Genomic DNA, 21,502 nt, shown 5'->3' with positions numbered 1-21,502 from the left:
GGAGGCAGGCGAGCTCAGGCGTGGTTTTCCTCTTTGCCCAAGCCCTAGCAGGGCAGGAGAAAGAGACCCAAAGAAGAAGCCTGAGTGGACGAGGGCAAGGAAAAGCTTCAGCCAGCTCAGGATTGAAGTGGGTGAAGCTGAGCGAGGCCGTGGCAGGGCGGGGCGGGCAGAGCAGGCAGGTGCGGGGCCTGGCGGCGGCGGCTGCTCCCCAGCAGGGCTGGACCGGCTCGGAAGGCAGCTGTGTTGTGCGATGCGCACACATGAAAGCTGGGGAATCGCACAGCCACATCTGTGCTCCAGGGGCTGCGGGGGGGAGCAGTGCCAAAGGGATTCCAGGCCGAGCGCCGGCGCTGGCACGGGGAGGGCGGCACGGAGCTGCGGAGCCGGGGGCGGGAGCGCTCCCGCACGCCTTGGCAGCGGCACCCGGCCGGGCTCTGGGGCCGGAGCTGCCCGGAGTCCCAGCAGGAGCCCTCCTGCCAGCCCAGGGCCTGCAGCCGCAGCCACCACAGCGGGCTCGGTGCCAGCCCCGTCCCGGCACAGCTGGAGCCCCAAACGGCGGCACCGCCCCAGCCCCAGGTGCGCAGGGAGCCGGCCGGAACACAGCCGGGGAAGTGTGCTCCAAACGCACGGACGGGCTCGGGGTCTACAGGGACACCAAAGGCTTTAGGCAAACACGGGTGTGTTTGCTGTTTGCACACCCAAACACTTCACACCAGCAGGAATGTGTGCATGTATTTATTGACCAGGACACATCTTTTGGAGAGCAAAACCGCAGGGGAAGCAGGAGAGCACAAAGAAGCACGGGCATGGGGTTGTGTGAGTGTGGATTGCTGTGTTACACAGCAAATCTCCCAAGGCTCAGAGACAGCACGAGTCATTACAGGTTTCTATTTGAGACACGAGTGGTTACAGCCTTACCCATGTACACACGTGTAGCATAAAACATCTTTTTCTTCATATACACACACACATATATATATACACTCAGAAAAAGACAAAAAAATATCTCACACATAGATATGGCTACACCCACACATACTTTATTTATGTATTTATATAAGAAAATTTAAATGTTAATTACATGGATATGCACAAATACAAAGGTGTGTATGTCTGTGTTTTAGTTACTGCCCCCATACATGGAGAGACAGAGATGATCACACACATTCAGACACATTTTAAATTATTTTATACATATATGCTTGTATTTTTATGGGTGTGGGTTTTTCTCTTTGTCTACACACAGATTTTTCTTACTGCTTATAAACTTTTCTGTGTCTATTTTATATATATATATGCACTTGTATATTATTTCTTTATTACTGTCTGATCTTTATATAAAAGGGTCATTTACATGCAGCTCTGTATGTGTAGTTTAGCTATTTTTATATTTCTTTGAGAAAGAGAGGAGGGGGAGGGAGACAGAGAAAGAAAATGGAAGGAAATACAGACATATAAATAAATATCTAATTAAATTGGATATAGAGGTGGATATGGGAACACTTGTGTGTGAGTTGAGAGGGGGAATGATTGGCTCCCTCGTGCTTGCTCCATATACACATGCATGCAGACAGAGGATATATGTCCAGATCAATACATGCACACACACACACTGTATATGCATCCCAGATATTACATATGGGGGCAGAGGAGAGGGTGGGAGACACCACAGCCTCACACACACACACAGATACCCCACATGCATTTCTACAGGGGGAGGGATGTGGTGGGGGTATTTTTTACCATGCTCTGTGTAAGTCTTTCTCTCCTTCTTGGGGGAAAAAGGAAAAAATGGGAAGAAGGGTAGAAAATAGACACACACGCAGTCAGTTACATATATAAGAATGAGTTACTTATATAAATAAATGTTTAAATGAAATGTGTGTGGCTGGAGACATGGGGAATGCTCTGTGTGTGTGGGCATTGCATGTGTGCTTCATATTTGTACACATGCACATAGGTGAGCATCTGTGTAGCAAGAGAAAGACTGAACAGCTCACAATTTGACTGTATGTATATGCACAATTTCACATAAATGTATATGGGCATGCAGGGAGAGAAAGGGCATTGTGTGTTTTTAAGGATACAGTGTGTGTGCATGAATATATATGTAATAATATACAGAATAATGTATGGATATGTATGTGGATATATAGCAAAAGAGATTGTGTGTTAGTATGAACAGTCTTGGTGAATATCCATATCCATATAAATGCAGAGAGAGGTGAATGAACAGGTCACTCTCTCTGCCCTCCATATATAGTATATATGCATATATATGTGTGTGTATATTTATAGAAAGGGAAAAGTGTGCAGGTGAGAACAGCTCTCTCTCTGTAGATGCATATATACCTATGTGTGTGTATATAAATAAATAAATTTATTTATTAAATATATATAATAAATATATTTATTTAAATATATATTAAATATATAATATTTATTAAACTTGTATGCAAAGAGCTCTCATCCCTTTCTAAGCACAGATCTATGTATGTACACAGAGTGAGAGGATGATGCACATTTGTGAAGAGCTCACAGGTTCTTGCTCTATATATATACATGAGTGTGCAAACAGTGCTTTCTCCTGTTATATATGTATATATGCATATATAAAGAGAATTCTCTGTGTGAAGTTTATATATATATACACAAATATATGTATGTATGTATATAGTCTATTACAAAAAAAAAGCATTTAATGGGCGACAACATAAGCATACAGAGAAAATATACATCAGAAAGTGTATGTGAAAACAGATCTCTGAACAGCTCAGAGTGTGTGTACATATGCACATCTATAAATATACAGCCTATATAATATAGAAATATACTTTATATTCAATATATTATAAATACCATACCTGCTACTTCATACCCCTAGTATCTATGTATATATATGCATACATACATGGAGTGTGTGCACATGTGTGTAGCAAGAAAGTTGTGTAACTGTATGAAACAACTGTCTCTCTGTATAGATACAGGTATAGAAATATGTATATCTGTGTGCAGGAAGAGAACTGTGAGTGTTAGCAGCTCTTTAAGTACAATACAGAGTGAGAACTGTGCATGACATCTGTATATATACATATATATGTATCTATATACTCATATAAGGCAAGAGAGAGTGCTGTGTGTGAGAATGGCTCTTAGTAGCTCTACTCGTGTGTACATATGGACAGAGAATATATCAACATATATACATAGATATGCAAATATTTATGTATCCCAGAGAGTTTGGGGGGGGGCAAGAGAGAGAGTCATAGAAACTGTGTTTGTGTGTATGAATTGTTCTCACTCTTTCTGTTATTTATATATGTCTAAATCTATAGCTATGGCAAAAGAGAGGATATGTGTGAACAGAGACTATTGTTAGGGTGAACTCTTCACACAGACTTGCTGAGTGAAGATCTTTGTGTGTGTATGTGTGCATTTATTTATATACAACAAGAGAGAGTTGTGTGTGTGCTGTCTCCCAAATGATACATGTATAATGTATCATGTATCTATAAATATGTAGAGAACTAGGTGAGAAAACAGGCTCTCTCTACATATAGAAGTGCATATATATATATATATTTACACACACACACATATATATACATATATCTATACACACACCTCTCTATTTCTATCATATATCTATGTATTACAGCTTTCTCCCTAAATAATATATGTATACCCATGAGCAAATTATGTGTGTGAACAGCTCTCCCCTAACTCCCTATGTTCTGTTAGAATTACGTGTGAATATCTGTGTCTATAAGGGTGTGTGTATATATATATATATATATATATATATATATATATATATATGCATATATACATATCTATACAGGAACAGAGAGAACTGCCATGTGTGAAAACAGCTCAGTATATAGGTATATATGCATATACATGAACAGACAATATGCATAAGCAATGCTCTCTCTAATTATATAGGATAAATTCATATATAGATAATTATTAGTGAACACTCTCTGCAGACCTGTACATCATACAGAGCCAGGACTGAGTGAGAAAAGCTCTCTCTCTCTCTATCACATACTGGAAAAGAATTATACAGAGGTGATACAATTATATAGGGCAGGGAGAGAGACAGAGTGATAGAAAATGTGTGTGTGTGAGACAATAGGTCTGGCTCTTTTCTGCAGGTATATATGCACATGTATCTATAGATAGCAACAGAGAAAAATGTGTGTGACCAGCACCCACTGTGTGTCTCTATGCAGACCTAGATGGATGTATACAGTGAGAGAGAATAATGTACATGTATTTGTGTGCACACAGAGAGGGCAGGAGAAAACAGTGTGAGAGCTTATCCCCAGATCAGTATATATTGCATGCATGATGCATGTATGTCTGTGTGTGCACAGTGAGAATGTTGGAACAGCACGCTCGCTCTCATCCCCCGGTTCTATATATGCCAGTGTGTGGGTATATATAGCCAGAGAGAGCAGCCTGTGAACCCCTCACACTGCCTCTGTAGATATGTATGTATGTATGTATGTATGTATGTATGTATGTATGTATGTATGTATAGGAGAGCTGTGTCTATATATGCCAGTGTGTGGGTATATATAGCCAGAGAGAGCAGCCTGTGAACCCCTCACACTGCCTCTGTAGATATGTATGTATGTATGTATGTATAGGAGAGCTGTGTCTATATATGCCAGTGTGTGGGTATATATAGCCAGAGAGAGCAGCCTGTGAACCCCTCACACTGCCTCTGTAGATATGTATGTATGTATGTATGTATGTATGTATGTATGCATGCATGTATGTATGTATGTACGTATGTATGTATGTATGGGAGAGCTGTGTCTATATATGCCAGTGTGTGGGTATATAGAGCCAGAGAGAGCAGCCTGTGAACCCCTCACACTGCCTCTGTAGATATGTATGTATGTATGTATGTATGTATGTATAGGAGAGCTGTGTGTGTGAACATGAACAAGACTGGCTGTGTCCACATGGGGACAGAATGTCTGTGTGTGTGCACGTGCGAGTGTGGCCGAGTGTGTGCGAGTGTGACTGAGTGTGCCCCAGTGTGCGTGAGTGTGCCCAAGTGTGTGCAAGTGTGCCTGAATGTGACCACGTGTGTCTGTGTGTCTCTGTGTGTGTGTCTTTGTGTGTGCTGGCTGTTTTCTCCCATTCTCTGTTTCTCTCTCACACACACGAGCAGCCTCCCCCACACACATTTTTCCACGTGTGTGTTCCATTCCCGACCCTGTCCTTGGAGGGAGGGAGAGGAGCCCTGACTGACAGCCCCGGCTCTCTGTGGCTGGGGGCTGGATCCCTGTGCTGCTCCCAGCCCCACAGCCGGGCTGACATCAGTGCACTCACTGCCCAGCCCTGCTTGCACATCTACCCACTTATACACATGTATCGTTCTTAAATTTTCATTTGTTTATGTCAATATTTTTAAATATATGGCTATGTCTTTATGTGTATGCATGCACTTACATTTATTTTAAATTTACTGTAGCTATTAAACAACTATTAGATATCACACATCTATAATAGACACAACATACCTACCAACCACACTCTATAGCCGGTTTAGCTGAAAGCTTCCGTCCGGCTACAGGCTTACATTTACACGTGTGTAAAACAGGTGTGTGTTTGCATGTTACACACACGCACACATCATTCACCCCCGCCCGTGACAGCCGTGCGGGCGGTGGGTGCCGTGTCCCGGGCCGCTGCTCGATGCTCCCGGCGCTCCGAGGGGTTCCCGGTGGGGGCTCCCGGGGCCGTCTGTGCCCTCTCTTCGTGCCCGAGCGCGTCGCCGGCCCCCGACGGCGGGCAGAACTCATCACAGGGGTGCCTGGCACGGCTGCACGGGGGGCAGGGCCCCGCTGCTCTGGGGGCTCTCTCCTCGGGGTGGGGGACAGGGCACCCGCTTCGCTTCGGGATGGGGTCACACAGGCGGCTGGGCAGGATCCGGGCGCCCCACGGAGCCCCGAGACCGCGGGCAGCCGGGACTCGTCCCGCCGGCGGCGGGGGCTGCGGGCGAGGGAAATGGCGGAGAGAGCCGGGGGATGGGGAGAGGGGGAGGAGGAGGAGGAGGAAGGGAGGGCGGCGGAGCTGTGCGGGCTCGCGTGCGCGGGCAGGGGGCGGGGTGCGACAGCGTGTGCGGGTGTGCCCGTGTGTGCGTGCGTGCATGTATGCGCGTGTGTGCCCGTGTGTGTGCATTTGTGTGTGTGTGTGCATTTGTGTGTGTGTGTGCATGTATGCGCGTCTGTGCCCGTGTGTGTGTGCATTTGTGTGTGTGTGTGTGCCCGTATGCGCGTCTGTGCCCGTGTGTGTGTGCATGTATGCGCGTGTGTCCGTACGCGTGAGTGCATTTGTGTGCATGTACGCGTGTGTGCATTTGTGCGTGTGTGGGGGTGTGTGCACAGCCGGGCACGCCCCCGTGCCTGTGCCCCGTGCCTGTGCCCGCGTGTGCCGGCCCACCCGCGGGGGTGCCCCCACGCACTCGCACTCCCGGCCCACCCGCGGCGGGGGCACACACGGATCCCACTCTCAGGAGCGGGGGGAGGCGGGCCCGTGCTGGCCCGGTGCCGGGGCTCGGCCAGGGAGGCGTCGGGCACTCCCTTCCCCCCTTAGCCGCGTTTCCCCGGTGGGCTTTGGGGAGATGGGGTGAATTATGGGGGATGGGGGGGCGGTGTTCAGAGCATCGCTGCTGCCCCCTTCCCCCCAGCCCACAGAGAGCTGCGCCTAAAGCGGGGCTCAAGGACCCCGCCCCGCCACGCAGAGGCTGCAGGGGCGGACAAGATTCACACACTCCCCCCACACCCACGGCCCTGAGCCCGGCCGGGAGGCTTCCCGGCCCCTCCCCAGCCCTACCCCGGCCCCGCCGCGCTTTTCGCATCCTCCGCCGGGAGGAGGGGGGGGTCACACCGGACACGCAGGGCTCCCTCGGGGGCCTCCCTCCATTGACCAGGGGGGTGAGGGTCGGTGGGGGGATGGCCGCAGTCGCCGGGGCGGGGACCCCCGGCCACAGCGGGGCATCTCCGCGCTGCTGCCGGCGGCCGCGGGAGGGCGTCGCCTGTGTTAGTTCCCTCCGGAGAACCCAGGGCCAGCGCCGCCGCCACCGCCCCCCGGCCCCCGCCGCCTCCCCCCGCCCGCGGCGGACCCTCTTGGACGGCGGGCGACGGCGGCGGCAATGGGCGGGGGGGCCGAGGTGAGGGGCGCCCCCCTCCTCGCTGCCGCCGCCGCGCCGGCCGCGCCCCCAAAATCTGGGCGGGGGTGGTCGGGCGGCGCGCGGCGGGGGGAGTGGGGGCGGCGGCGGGCCCGGGCCGGAGGCGCGCGGGGCGCGGCGGCGCGGGGGGGCCGGGCGGCGGCGCGGGGGCCCCGCGAACGAGCCCCAAGAAGCACAAGCTGGGGCTGGCGGCGGACCAGGCTGTTGTTGTTCTCAACGTGGTCCGCCCCGTGCCCATATAAAAGGCGGCGGCGGCGCCCGCCCCGGCAGAACGCGCACCGAGTGAAGCAGGCACAGCGCACTCGCCGGGCCCCGCCACGCCGCCGCTGCCCCCGCCCGCCCCCGCTCCGGCCCGCGGCCCGCCACTCCCCGCACCATGTCGGTAGACCTAGAAGAAACCGATCTGCCCATGGCCGAGGCAGAGGAGGCGCCGCTCTCCCCGGAGAAGAAAGCGGCTGCTAAGAAGGCGAAAGGAGGCGGCGGCGCCTCGTTGTCGCCATCGAAGAAAAGGAAGAACAACAAGAAGAAGAACCAGCCGGGCAAATACAGCCAGCTAGTGGTGGAGACGATCCGCAAGCTGGGCGAGCGCAATGGCTCCTCGCTGGCCAAGATCTATAACGAGGCCAAGAAAGTGGCTTGGTTCGACCAGCAGAACGGCAGGACTTACCTGAAGTACTCAATCAAGGCACTGGTACAGAACGACACGCTGCTCCAGGTCAAGGGCACCGGCGCCAACGGCTCCTTCAAGCTCAACAGGAAGAAGCTGGAAGGCGGCGGGGAGGGGGGCGCGGGCAACAGCGCCCACAAGTCCCTCAAGAAGGCGACCGTCTCCTCGACCCGGAGGGCGGAGAAGCCGGCGGCCAAGACCAAGAAGCCCGAGAAGAAATCGCACAAGAAGGGAGCCGGCGGCGCGGCGGCGAAGAAGGACAAGGGCAAAGCCAAGAAGGCCACCAAGAAAGGAGCCGCGTCCCCCGGGGGCAAGAAGGTGAAGAAGTCGGCAAAGCCCAAGGCGCTCAAGAGCCGGAAGGCATGAGACCGAGGCGCAGGGAGCCTCCCGCCGCCCTCCGGGCTGAGAGCCCCGCGGCACAGACTGCTCTGAGGACAGACCCCAGGGGACCCGCTTTGTCTTTGTGTTGCTGACTCGCCTCCGCAGCCACCGCCGTGCGCGGTGAGCGGGGCTGCGGCCGCCCCAGCCCCCCCTTCCCCTTCTCTGCCGCCTTATTTTGTCCACCCCTTTTCCCCCCATTCCATTCCGCGGCTTTTCCCCGATCGCGCCCTTTTGTTTTCGGCCGTGCCCCTCCCGCCTGTAGACGGTTCCCGGCCCCCACCCCCTCCTCGTCCCCCCGGTTCTTCACGGGGATTTTTCCCGCCCGGTTTCCATAGCAGCCATTTTGCACGGGGCCCCCCCGCGCCACGTGGGCCGGTCCCGCTCCCGCCGCCCGCGCGCGCCCCGCCTGGCCCCGCCCCTCCCGCCGCGCGCCGCGCCTGCTCGCGGCCGCACCGAAGGGCCACGGCGCCCCCTGGCGGCCCGCGGCCCCGCCGCCATGGCAACGGCCCGGCGCGCGGGAGCGGCCGCCCCCTGGCGGCTGCCGACCGCACCTGCAATGGCCTTTAATGTTTTTTTATGGGTCTGGGGGTGGGTGGGTTGGGAGGGTTTGGGTTAGTGGGGTCGTTTATTGTTTTGGTTTTTTTTCCTTTTCATTTATCGTCGTTTCAAATAAATTGGTACAAAACGACTCTCCCGTGTGCTCCCTACAGGCGACGGGGACAGGGCAGGAAGGGGGCTGGTCCCAGGGGGGCCCTTCGGCGTTCGTCCGGGTGCTGATGCGCAGAGCCCCGCACCCTGCCCCGAGTGGAGCACAGGAGCAGAGGAAGGAGGGTCCCTCGCCATGGAGGCAGGGGAGGAGCGCGATCGTTGCGCAGCTGCGCTCCCGGAGCAGCGGGGCGGGGGTAGCCCCGGCGGACAGCCGCAGCACACACCCCCCCCGAGCCGGCACCGATCCCCTGCAAGACCCGGGTTGGACAGGGCAGCTCCCCGGGCACAGCCCTCGCCCCTCTCCGGCCGGGAGCGTTCCCCGTCCCCGGTCCCCGCCGGCGGGAGCGGCAGCCGGGCAGAGCCGGAGCCCCCCCGGCGCTGTCTATTTATAGCGACCCGGCGCGGTTGCGTAAATCCCGGCGGGATCTGGGCCATCTTGTTCTGCCTGCTGCGGGAGGCACCGCGGGCCGAGCTCATCATCGCCCTCCGTGCCCCGGGGCTGCAAAGAGGGGCAGAGAGGGGACCAGCACGGGCAGCCCAGCCCCGAGCATAGGGGTGGGCAGCGGGGCACGGAGGGCAGCAGGGGGTGCAGGAACCTCCCAGGCCGGCTGTGGTAAGCCCTGGCAGCGCTGCCATCACCCCAGCTCCCAGCCCCACAGCACGGCCCTGCCCCGCTGCTGACCCCAGCCAGGGAGAGTTTCAGCAGAAACATTGCCCGAGGGCTGCCCCAGGCCTGGCGAGCTGCTGTGCTGGAGCATCGACACGCTCCCTGTGCCTAGGGAACACAGCATGGATCAGGCACATATCCAGCATCCCCCGGGAGGAGGTGACAGGGACAGCCGCCAGTGGGGCCTAGGGACTGTCACACCAGGCCATGGCAGGGCCTTTCAGCACTCCTGGGAAAGGCACAGCCCCCTCCTCCAAGGCCCAGTCAGGCCTGCTTTATCCCTTTGTCCCCTGGCGAACAAGCAGGGAGAAGGGAAGCAAGTTCTACTCCCTGAAGAAATGTCCTTTTGTTACATCCAGCAAGAGAAGCCAGTCATGCTCCTGAAGAGACCAACCCTGGTCTGCTACAGAGGCTGCAGCCTCCCTCCAGGTCTGTATTTAGAAGCAGCAGTCCCCATCCTGCTGGCCCACCCCAAGCCTGGGAGAGATCTGCTGCATTCTGGCACTGACCCACACTGTGTCCTCAGTCAATAGCTGCAGGTTTGGGAGGATCGGAGGGGACGCCCTCACCATGGCTGGGACACAGGGGCAGAGGGGCCACCCTGCTCCCCAGGAGGGGAGGTTAAACCAAGCCCATCGCAGGGCTCAGCTCTCCTCGGCACTCCTCTGCATGGCAAACGTAACCACCTCTCCAGGCAGAACTGCAGGCACATTCCTGTGGGCAGATAACGGCAGAAGGAAGGCAGTGACCCTGCAGCTGCCCAGCACAGGGAAGGCAGCAGGGTGAGACACTGTGCCAATCCAGCTGGAGCTGCCTTACCTCACAGGCTGAGCCTGTCAGAGCCATGATGCTGGGGCATCCCTGCGTGAGCTCCCTCGGGTGCTGCCAACCATGAGGACCAGGCTCTGGAGAGAAACCCAAGCCCTGGGGACTTTCAAGAGCCAGTGATTCATCTCATCAAACTGCCAGAGCTGAGGGACACAGCTGGCAGAGACTCTGCTGCACGTGGTGATGCACAGCAGCCTCCCACAGCAGGCAGCTTTCAGCTCCCAGTCTGTGCTCATCCCATCTTCAGGTACCCAGGAGACAAGGGAAGAATCCTGCAGCCTCGCAGCCCTCTCCTTAAGGGAAGCACAGACCAAGAGACACCCTTCCAGACTCACCTGACCTCTGGGGCAGGTTCTGCTCAGCCAAGTCCTTCACATGAGCTCAGCTGCTCTGGTGCTAGGAAGCATTCAGAAGAGCCAGGACCAGTAACAGCCCTCCAGAAAGGACAAGACCTGTCCCTGAAGCTGCAGGCTTGACAGTGACCACATTTTATTCCAGCTTTATAGCAAAGACCAAGACTGCCAAATCTCCTGGTCACAACAATGTTCAGCTGTGACATTTATGAGGTGATAAAGGCCAAGCACTTCAGCAATGCTTGCTGTGACAGACAGGATTTCCTTCGGTCTGGCTTGCAACATCCCAGCTTTCCCAGCTGGTCTGTCACATGCCAGAAGAGGCAGTTCAGAACCCAGCTGGAGCTCAGTGTGGAGGGCACTGTGTGTGCCACCAGCACCCCGTCAGAGCAGCCTCCCCACTCCAGCAGCCTCAGCAGAGCCACCGAACCCCCAGGGAGGCTGCAAGCTCCTGGCCAGCAGCCCCCTGTGCTTGTTGCTGCCCGGTGCTGGCAGAGCAGCAGGTGACACTGCCCTTCAGGGACCTGCCCAGCACCCCCAGCCTGCACCCACACCTCCTACACCCTGCACAGACCAACCCTAACAGCACTGGGAGTCATCCAAGCTTCCCACAACTCTTCCTCCCTAGAACCCAAACAGTGTGCAATACTGGTTTGCAGAGTAGCCTCCAGAACAGCAATCTGGGAATGTCCAACCAAGGGGAGGGTGTGAGAGTAACAGCCTTGCAGCTCCAGCTTCCTTCCTTCCCTTCAGGATCTCTGAAGGGAATTTTCTTATCTCTGCAAGGTCACCCAAAGGCTCCTGGAGCAGCCCATGGAGCACCTTCAGCACCGGGGGAGGGTCCTGGGTCTAGCCTCACTCCTCCTCCACTGCACCCAGCCAGGAGCAGCTGAAGCTTCCTGGCACTTGTGACAGAACAAGCAGGCAGTGTGGCATTCCCGCAGCAGGGAAAAGAACCAGACAACAGTATTATCTTCTCCCAGGGTAGGAAAAGACTGTCTGAGTGAAGGGCAAACACACAGTCTAGCAGTGGTCCTGTCTGGTGTTTTACTAGTCCTTCCCCCTGGAGAGCACAGAGCCCAGACACCAGAGCCTGCCAGATTCCGGGAGTTTGGTGAGGTGACAAGACACGGCACATTTAAGAGCATTCAACAGGGAACCAGTTTAATCAGATATCAGGTTTGCACCATTCTTTTCAGAATCACAAGTTCTGCATTTTTCTAAGAAATACAAAGCACTCTCAGGTTTACAGAATGCTGGTCCTGGAGAAAACAAGAGGGAGAGAACAAGACACTAGGATACAGACACTAGGATACTGGGCAGCAGAAAGGAAACTGCTCATCCCCACCTCGCTGATGGTAACAGCCCTGCAGGAGGCAGAGAGCTCCCAGGGGCTCTGTGCTGCTGCAGTGGGGCTGTGCCCTGCTGTCCCCACCCACCGAGGTCAGGACACCCCAGTGGAAAGGTAGGACACCTCCACACCCCCATCAGCACCACACCAACGCACACACCGCTCCCACACACCCGAATGAAAAACCCTTGCATTAAGCCAGCTGACAAGCATCCAGGTTCATCTACTCTAGGTAACATTAAACTCAGATCCAGGGTAAATTACTTCATCCACAAGATTAACAGCTGATTCAATAGGCTGAACACATGCTACTTACAGCACATAAATAGAAGATACTCTTTTTTCTGACTTAAAAACCATGTGATGAAGGTCTAGGTCGGACTGCCTCGACACTGCTGCATGCACACAAGCATCGGCCTCACAGAAGCGGCTGGGCAGCAGGCAAGCTGTCTCTGCATCACCTATTCACGGGGTCACGGGACAGCTATCCTGCCCCCATGCTCAACATTAGCCACACAGCCAGGAAATAAACATGGCACTAGCCAGGAGTGGGCTTTAATACAAACTCTAGTGGTTTTCAAAAGAAATATTAATCCATAAAGGGTTACAGTTAACAGATATCATCATCACTTTATTTCTCAGAGCCAGAAATAGTGCTGAACAAACAACAACAAAAAAGAGACAGAGTATGTAATTTCCAGAAGTGCAACCAGGGTACAGGGTAGCTCTCAGCGAGACGAAGGGCTTCTGCAGCTGGGAGAGGAGGGGAGCCATGGCAGAAGATGGCAGCTCCCGCTCCCGGCGGGCGCCTGACCTTGCGACGCTCTCCGAGGGGATTTGTCACCGCAGCCTCCACCCCACCCTGCTACCAGGACCCACGGCTTGTGGGAACACCGAGCACCCCAGCACCCACCGAGCCAGGGAGCTGCAAGGAGGTGACTTTACAGGGATGTACCCAAAAATAGAGACCTTAAAATAAATAGGACTAAAGCTTCTTTACAGTAGGCAATGCACTAGTTTTACCATGAACAAAACTAAGACTAACAGCCACTTCTTGCCAATGGAGAAACTTTTTCTCCTCTTCACGTTTTCCTGCCCTCGCAGCTGCAGTGCGGCCAGGATGGCATTGCTGAGGATGGAGGCGGGGGCACGGCAGCAGCGAGTACACGCCGGGGCGAGCAGGGCCAGCCGGGGGGACCCTGCACAGTCCCAGGGCTGGCGGAGGGGAGAGGCAGCCGGGGGTGCCTGCGTCCATCCCTTTGCCAGCTACAACAATCCTCAGCAGCTACCAGCAGCTCTGCACCGTGACTTAACCGCACGGCTCCAGATGTCACCACTGCCAACTGTGATCCAGCTGCCTCCTCCAAAACTACTTCTTCCAGAGGGAAGAGAGGCAGAGTGGGGGCACAAGCAGGGCCTGACCTCACCCATGCTCACCCAGCACCCTGCCACGGCCCAGGCCAGAGGGGCTAGTGAAGGGCTGGTGGGGTGCTGCCAGGGCTCACCACCCGGCCAGGGCTGAGGGGCAGGACGGGGAACCGCAGCCCCACCGGGAGGAGAGATGAGGCAGTGGTGAGAAGGGAGTTGGGGGCAGGGGGACGGGGGGCAGCGCTCACTTCTTGGAGCTCTGCGTCTTCTTGGGCAGCAGCACGGCCTGGATGTTGGGCAGGACGCCGCCCTGGGCGATGGTCACGCCGCCCAGCAGCTTGTTGAGCTCCTCGTCGTTGCGGATGGCGAGCTGCAGGTGCCGCGGGATGATGCGCGTCTTCTTGTTGTCGCGGGCCGCGTTGCCCGCCAGCTCCAGGATCTCAGCCGACAGGTACTCCAGCACGGCCGCCAGGTACACCGGCGCCCCGGCGCCCACCCGCTCCGCGTAGTTACCCTTCCGCAGCAGCCGGTGCACCCGCCCCACAGGGAACTGCAGCCCGGCCCGCGACGAGCGCGACTTGGCCTTGGCCCGCGCCTTTCCGCCGGACTTCCCCCGGCCCGACATGGCCGGCAGGCAGCGGCCCCTCGCCCCCGCCTCTCAAGCAGCGCCGCGCACAGAGGGTCCCGGCGCCTGCGGGGAGACAAACGCCGTTACACCGCGCGGGGGCCGCGCCGTCCCCGCCCGCGCCGCGCCGCGCCGCCCTTACCGCAAAGCGCTTCCGCCGCTCCGCGCTGCGCGCCGCCCGCCGCCGCACTGCCCGGCCCGCCGCCGCCGCGCCGCGGATATCGCTGCCCGCCCGCCGCACGCCGCACGCCATTGGCTACCGCCGCTGCCGCCACGGCGCTGATTGGTTATTGTGCCAATCCCTGATTTGCATAGGGCTCCCTGCGCCCCGGCTCCGCCGCGGGCCGGAGCCCAGGGCGGGCGGCGGGGCGGCGAGGCGGCTCTGCCTTCGCTCCGGCCGGCCCCGGGTCCCGCCGGGGCTCCCTGCACCCGCTAGCTGCTTCTGGCGGCGTCGGCGCCCAGGATGGAGGGAGGGGTGTTGGCCCGAGCGCCCGTGGGTGTCTCGGCAGCTGTACCCGTTTGCCTTGCCCAAACCCACGGCCCCTTCCTCGGCCAGCGGGATGTCTCTCCCGGGAAGACGCCAAAGTCTGCGGGCGAGGGCGATGCTATGGGGAAAGAACCCCCGATAGGGAGGGCAACCCCCAGCGAGTACCACCCTCCCCTGTCTCTTTACGTATCAAAGGGGAAAGTTTATCCCAAACCAGTTTCTGTGGACAGGCCGGGTTGATTGTGGTCATCACTGCACCAGGTTAGAGGAACCGCCTCAAATAGCCTCAAATAGCTACTCTGGGTGAGCAGCCAGACTCCAGTTTAAAGGTGATGTAGCTCAGCAATAACACATCCTCATTAAACACTCAGCGTAGGGGTTTTGGGTTTTTTTTGGGTGATGCTGCTGGTGCTCACAGCCTGGAGGGAGATAACCTGTACCCTGTGCCTTTGCATCGCCCCTGCATCCCCAGGGGAAGGATTATATTCTCCAAAGCTGGGAAAGTTGAGCATCCCTCCACTCGTGCTCAGCATCTTCACTCCCTCCACAGCAACTGGAGACCTGAAATGAATTCGAGATGAGCTGGTGACCTTTAGAAAAGCTTCATCTGCAGTTAGCACTGACTAGGCTGGGGCAGCTGAGCAGCTCATCCTGGAACAGTGAGGGGCAGGCAGTGAGAGAAACCTCCCATTGTGGCTCCTGCAAGGACAGGCATCGAGGTGACAGTGCCAGCAGCCAAAAGTCTATTCTGCCAGGAGCTGCTAACACAGTGATTCTCTTGCCTCAAGTCACGGTGACAGCAATGAGGAGCCAGCTAGCAACAGGCTTTCTGGATAGAAATCCTAATCCCACCCCAGCTTCCCGTAAGTCATGAAACCTGCGCTCAGCTGCCTCCGGAGCACACGAGGGATTCAGAGGCAGATTTCATTCCAGGAGCACTTGGGTCTCGAAAGGTGTCCATCCTGTGGCTCCTGCCCTGGCTCTGCTGTCCCCCCCAGGGACACGCCTCAGCTACAGCCACCCTTCCAGCTCCCCAGGGACAGATGACTCCAGAGGAGCCCCAGAATCAACCCCCAGGGACTATTTACCACTGGCAAATGGACATGATCCACCACCATGGCCTTGCAGAGCTCAGACCCTGAGAGCTCAGCAGTGGGTAGGTGGTTTTCTCCTCAGCAGATGGAGAGGAGGTACAAGCTCTGCCTGCAAAACAGGAGCACTGGAGCTGCAGTGGGCAAGAGGGCACAGACACGCACATGGACAAGGGCACGGCGCAGCCAGCCAGTGAAGCCCATTTTATTGTTTCCAACACAAAGGAAGTAGTGAGTTCTAGCAAGGATTTCAGTGTGTAAGGCTTTTGGTCTGTAACATCTGGCTCTGTTTACAAAATCCCTGACCTCAAAAACAACGGCCCTATGCTGTTCTGTAATGGCACTTAGGTTATCTGGGCTTTAATGACTGGCCTTTTCAAATAAGGCAGAGTGCATCCCTCCCCAGATCAAGGAAATCCTCTCTAAGTCTTCAAATCCCATTAACAAAATGATTGTACAAACAACGTGACAGGCACACTGTTCCACAGCAGGGAAACCTAAGCCGAGTCCAGTTCCTCCTGGGTGCCATTTGAACATCTCCCTGTTTAGGAGCCATGAATGCACATAGCAATGCTGCTGCAGATCTTCGCAGCCTGGGGTTTCCTCATAATATTTACTGCTTGTTCCTCAGCACTGCAGCCATCTTTTGAGGGCAAGAGCATTGGAAAGGAATTTGTACAGAATCAGTGTGGAATTAAGTGTGGGAAAGAAGTATAAGTTTAACACCAAAAAAAGGGAAGAGAAAACCAAACAGAAAGAGACATGAACTATGAACATTGTCAGGAGGCAGAAGCTATTCCTCCCCAGCAGGCTGAGATGCTTCTCAGGGTTCTCAGAGCTTGCCTCCGTGCATGACTGGCAGGGAGGGAGGCCACAACAGGTTATATTCACTCCCATCAGCACAAGACAAAGCCAAAATCTTTACAAACATCAACCTTTAACAAAACACAAAGAAGAGGGACAACAACCTAGAGCAACAGATCAACACCTGAGAGGCTTGTACGATTTCAGCACCAGTCTGCAAAGCCTTCCAAAAATACCATTTCTCATTCTGCTTAGGAAAATCAGGGGTAAAAGAGATGGCCAGCCATCTCAGCTGGTGCCTAAGCTTTGTGCTTCTTCGCAGGTGGCTGTCCCTGCTTCCCCAGCCACTGCTGCATGACATCTGCGCTGGTTTTCTTGGGCGAAGGGCTGTGGATGAACTGACTTGTCCACTTGGGCAAATCGTTTTCTTTCTTCTGGGGAGAGCCCTCTTGGGAGCTTTTTAACCAGCCCAGCATCACTTTGTTGCTTGGGGTGGCTTTCACCTCCTGCATAGACAAAAGACAGTGTGAGAGAAGTCAGAGGCACAGAGGGAGCAGGGCAGCCAGCCAGCTGCAAGAGCTGGTCCAGAGCAGGATGCGGAGGCTGGAGCAATAGCCCTGCCTGCAACTAGGCACATCTGTGGGAGGTTCCCCAGACTACTGTGAACAGGCTTGTTCCAAGACCCATTTCACATGGAATTTGCCTCATTTGGCAGCAAAATCCTGGCATGGGCTGACAGTTTTATTTCTGGAAGCAGAGGGAAGGGAATCTGTCCAAGGCTCAGCACTCTAGCATCAAGCACGGGCATGCTCTGCAGACATTGCCTATTGCCACTCCTCCTGCAGCCTGGCAGCTCTGACCCAGCTCAGAGACATCACCATGGCTGAGCTCCCTCCTGCCAAGCCCCCATCAGCACCCACCTTCTTGGTTCCCAGCTCGATGGGTGCAACGCACTCGGGCGTGTTGTTGCGGATGTTGTTGACAAAGGTGGACACTGGGTGGAAAACAATGTTCTCTGTGGGCTGGATGAGTTTAACAGCTTCTTGGGTTGGCACTTCAGCAAAGTCCAGCCATTTCCTGATGGCTTCATCCCCATCCAGGATAGCTGGCATCCTAAGGGATAAGACAGTTGGAGCCAAAGCTCAGCAGGAATATGTCAGTGTGGTGACAAAAGCCAGACTTGTAAGCTAGCAAGGAGCTGGCATCTTGGGGGAAACAGGGAAAACTGAAGCAGCAGAATGCTCTTCTGCAAGGCAGAGTGTGCATTCACTTAATCCAGTTTGATTTGCTGGAAGAAGCAGAGGGGTTGACTGCCAGGCCCTGGTCAGGCAGGGAGACCAGTTCCAGAAAGTGATCCAATTCCAGCTGCCATCCACAGAGCACAAAGATGGTGATTTATGGAAAGGGCATCAGCTGGTGACCCAAAATGAGTCAGTAATGTTGCAGCACTTCTGCCCAAGAGCAGGAGGAAGCTGCTGCACTCCGTGCCTTCGTGCTGCCAGACTGGTGTCTAGAGGTGCAGTTCTCCTACTTCATCCCCCTCCACCCTGCAACCCCCTTGCCTGCTCTCACTTGCCTGTGATGGATGAAGCTCACGTCCTTGGAAGCATCCACAGTGATGATGGTGTAAGTGTAAAGCATTTCCCCTCCCCCTGGTGGCTCCCAGCAGTCAAAAATCCCAGCCATAGTAAGCAACCTCCATCCTTTCCATTCTTCATCTCCCTCCATCTCCTTGTCCTGCAGGAGAGAGGCCCCACTGTCCTGGTCACCATGGTCAGCCAAAGCAGCACAGATCTGCCAGTGCTGAGGCAGGTCAGTGACTCAGATCTGAGTCATGAACAGAACTAATCTGAGGCTTTCCAGGAGTCTGTCTACTGATCTGAGGTGACTCCAGGAGACATACCAGGACCCTCATCTTCCCACAGGCAAGCCAGTGCTCTCCTCCCCATCTGAATATCCCAGCCACTGGTTCAGCCAAATGAAAGAGGTAGTGAAACTCCCAGCCCAGTCCCCTGTGAGCCACACTGCCCACCCATGCAAATATCTGGCACGTGGGGAGCAGTGACCGTGACGGCAGGGACGCTGTGTCACCTCTCACAGCCTGGAGACTGCTACGATGGGGACTGCCAGCCACAGGGGGTGACAGAGTGCTGAGCCAGCACAGAACACAGCCCTACTAGGATGGGCAGAGTAGGAGGGAAGTGGGCTTTTCCCAAGGGAGCAGGGGCCCAGAGCTGGGTGCACGTGCTCAGACACAGCAAGGGACTCCATACCATGGCATCCTTGGTCTGGGGGAAGTAAATGAAATAGGGTTGCTTCCCCCCACTCTGCTGCTGCCACTCGTAGAAGCCATCTGCCAGGACCACGCAGCGCTTGCCCTTGAGGAGAGCACCCTGGGGAGAGAGCACAAGTGAGCAGTGAACAGCAGGCTCAGGCAGCCTGCAATGGCAGAACGGCTCCTGCAACCACCCAGCCCTCTCGCTCCCTCCCAGGACTTTCCTAAATTGGCCCTGGGATGCACAAATGCCACCACTAGCGCTATGTGGAGCTTTACCAGCAAGTGCCTTTTCAGCTCTTCCGTTGAAGTGAAACCCCCAGCTTTGCAGTACAGGGACTTGCTCCCCTGTGCAACGGCAAGTGGCAACCAGTACTTGCCCAGCAGATGTTTCTGCCCTGGTTTTGCTGACTACAGGATTTCTTCAAGCAGGACACGAAGGTGGCAGCAGCTCACCTTGTAGGAGGACTTGCTCAGCATGGTATCACTGCGGCAGTTGGAGGTGTTGAACTGCAGTTTGGAGGGGTTGTCCTGTTTGAACCAGGAGGGCACCAGGCCCCAGCGCATGTCCATGAGGACCCGCTCGGAGGAGTCAGCATCCTTTTGAACAGAGAAACACCTCGGGTCAGAGCAATGTCACAGAGACCACGAGCATCCCCACCGCTTCAGACAGGTGTTCTGGTAAGTCCTGTGGAAGTGGCTTTGCCCCCTAAAAGTGGGGATCTGGCCAGCATCTCTGCCAAGAGACAAGCTGAGGCTCACTGCCCCTCCTAGCCATGCAAAAATGCATATTCTTAATAGCCTTCATGTAAGAATTAATCTTCAGCAGAAAGCAAATGAATATTTTGCAGGAATAAAGAACTGCAACTGTGAGGCTCACCCAACTCTCTGGAAGAATTAACACAGCTTCTTTTTAGTGGAAATGGCTGGAGACATGAACTCCGGAGCTCTTGAGTAAACAGCCATGTCAGGCTGGTGTCAAAGTCCTCAAAGCCTCCCCTGGTGACACCGAAAATCCCAAAGGGGCAAAAGCCTCATTTTCATTTTAATAATGTGATTTCTGCTAACCTGGTGCACTTTCACTGCTTGTGCTTTGCATATTACCTGCCTTTGGACAATGGAAACAGTTTGTGGCTTTCGATTCTCCCCCAGCTTGCTCTCACTTTCTGCCCACAGCTGCCGGTGCTGGCAGCGCCTGCTGGGCCGCTTGCTCCCAAAGGACTGCAGCAGACAGACACACAAATACACCTACTATAGGTGTGTGTATGCAGGGACGTGTATGTGTGCAGTTCTGTGAAGTCTTTCAGAGCCTCCCTCAGGGCAGGAGCAGAAAAAAGGGACACCCTGCACAGCATCAGCATCCCAACAACTTGAACAGTGAAGGACAACTAAGCAAGTGTCTGCCTGTGACCTGTACCACACTCCCTGCCCCATATTCCTCTGCTCCATCAGCTCCACTGCTTGCTCTCAGGGGGCTGTGGGACCCTTAAAGGAGGAAAGGAGGGCATGAGGCTGATGGCACTGCCCACGGCACTCCCGAGTGGTCCCATCGAGGGTCCCACCTGATCACCAGATTAGCCTGATCACCAGTACCAGTAACGGCCGCGAAGTGCAGCTGCCCCACCAGCTGGGGAGGGAGAGCAGAGCGGGTCCAGATCGGGGTGTTCCGATAGAGCACACCCCGTTTCACCCCGCTGAACGCCAAAGAGCAGCAGTTGGCCGGGCACCCTTTGTGTGTGAAACCAAACGAGCAGCACCAACAGCCGTAGAGGCTGCCCAGGACGTCCGGGGGAGGTCGTGTGAGGCTTAAATTATGCATTACAACAGTCACCACAGGTGTACAGCTACTGTCCTGCTCCGGACTTGAGGTTTTTTTTTTTCCCCCCCTGTCTACTCTCTCCCTCTCTCCTACTACCAATGTGACCTGGACACACGCCGCAGAGCTATGAAATTAAACAAAAAAAAAAAAAAAAAAAACAAAAAAAAAAAAAAAAAGAAGAAGAAAAAAAGGTGCTTCAGGAAAGCGAATTCAAAGCAGCAGAGTAATTACAGACACTTGCAAAACATCTCTACTAAGGCTAAGCACTTATAAACATTTTTGCAGAAAACATAAACACTGTGGTGGAAACACTGTACCGATTCCCCTCCTCCTTCTGAACATGTAAATATTAACAAGAAGCGACACTTCAGCAATTAGAAAATTCAATACCTGCCACGTACAACAAATCGAAACGAAACAAACCACGGCCGTTCAGAGCGAGTCCCTCATCCCCGGGGAGGCACGGCCTCCTTCCCTCCGCTCCGGTTTGAGCCGCAAGATGCCCAGCACCCGCGCCCCGCCGCGATGCGGCCCTGCGGAGCGAGGGAGGGGGTACCTGGTGGAGGTGGCGGCGGGAGAGCAGCACGGGGCCGCTGGACTGCGGGCCCTTGTTGTAGGAGGGCTGGTACCGCTCCTGCCGCACCCAGTCGGGCTGCCGGTGCCGGCCCCGGCGGTCGCGGTAGGCGCAGGCCCGGCGGAGGTTGTCGGCGGCCAGCGAGCAGGCGGTGCGGCCGCACATCCCGCCCGCTCTGCGGGGCACCGGGAGCCGCGCTCCGCTCCCGCCCGCCGCGGGGAGGGGCTGCGGCCGGGGACAGGGCCGGCCCCCGCCGCGGAAACGCCGGTCCCGCCCCCGACACAGCCAGGAAGA

General features: G+C 55.4%; 3 protein-coding genes across 3 annotated transcripts; 1 reads left to right on the top strand and 2 right to left on the bottom strand.

Moving 5' to 3' along the window:
• Positions 1 to 7,356: 7,356 nt before the first annotated feature.
• On the top strand, positions 7,357 to 8,814 carry H1-10 (H1.10 linker histone). Its single transcript, XM_084214538.1, has one exon. It carries the CDS (start codon positions 7,587 to 7,589, stop codon positions 8,241 to 8,243), a length of 657 nt encoding a protein of 218 aa, XP_084070664.1. The 5' UTR covers positions 7,357 to 7,586; the 3' UTR covers positions 8,244 to 8,814.
• A 3,153-nt stretch (positions 8,815 to 11,967) lies between these two features.
• LOC311158625 (histone H2A type 2-B) lies at positions 11,968 to 14,369 on the bottom strand. Its single transcript, XM_084214182.1, has 2 exons — positions 14,301 to 14,369; positions 11,968 to 14,224 (listed from the first exon to the last, which is right to left on the bottom strand). The coding sequence occupies exon 2, from the start codon at positions 14,156 to 14,158 to the stop codon at positions 13,778 to 13,780; it is 381 nt and encodes a 126-aa protein (XP_084070308.1). The 5' UTR covers positions 14,159 to 14,224; positions 14,301 to 14,369; the 3' UTR covers positions 11,968 to 13,777.
• A 1,604-nt stretch (positions 14,370 to 15,973) lies between these two features.
• HMCES (5-hydroxymethylcytosine binding, ES cell specific) lies at positions 15,974 to 21,412 on the bottom strand. The gene is made up of 6 exons (XM_084214294.1): positions 21,191 to 21,412; positions 19,272 to 19,415; positions 18,814 to 18,933; positions 18,117 to 18,277; positions 17,461 to 17,653; positions 15,974 to 17,046 (listed from the first exon to the last, which is right to left on the bottom strand). The coding sequence occupies exons 1-6, from the start codon at positions 21,371 to 21,373 to the stop codon at positions 16,840 to 16,842; spliced, it is 1,008 nt and encodes a 335-aa protein (XP_084070420.1). The 5' UTR covers positions 21,374 to 21,412; the 3' UTR covers positions 15,974 to 16,839.
• Between the last annotated feature and the right edge of the window lie 90 nt (positions 21,413 to 21,502).

This window comes from Fringilla coelebs, assembly GCF_963513975.1.
Source record: "Fringilla coelebs genome assembly, chromosome: 13".
NCBI lineage: Eukaryota > Metazoa > Chordata > Aves > Passeriformes > Fringillidae > Fringilla > Fringilla coelebs.
The sequence above is the reverse complement of the archived record's forward strand: the minus strand, read 5'-3'. Positions and strand labels throughout refer to the sequence as shown.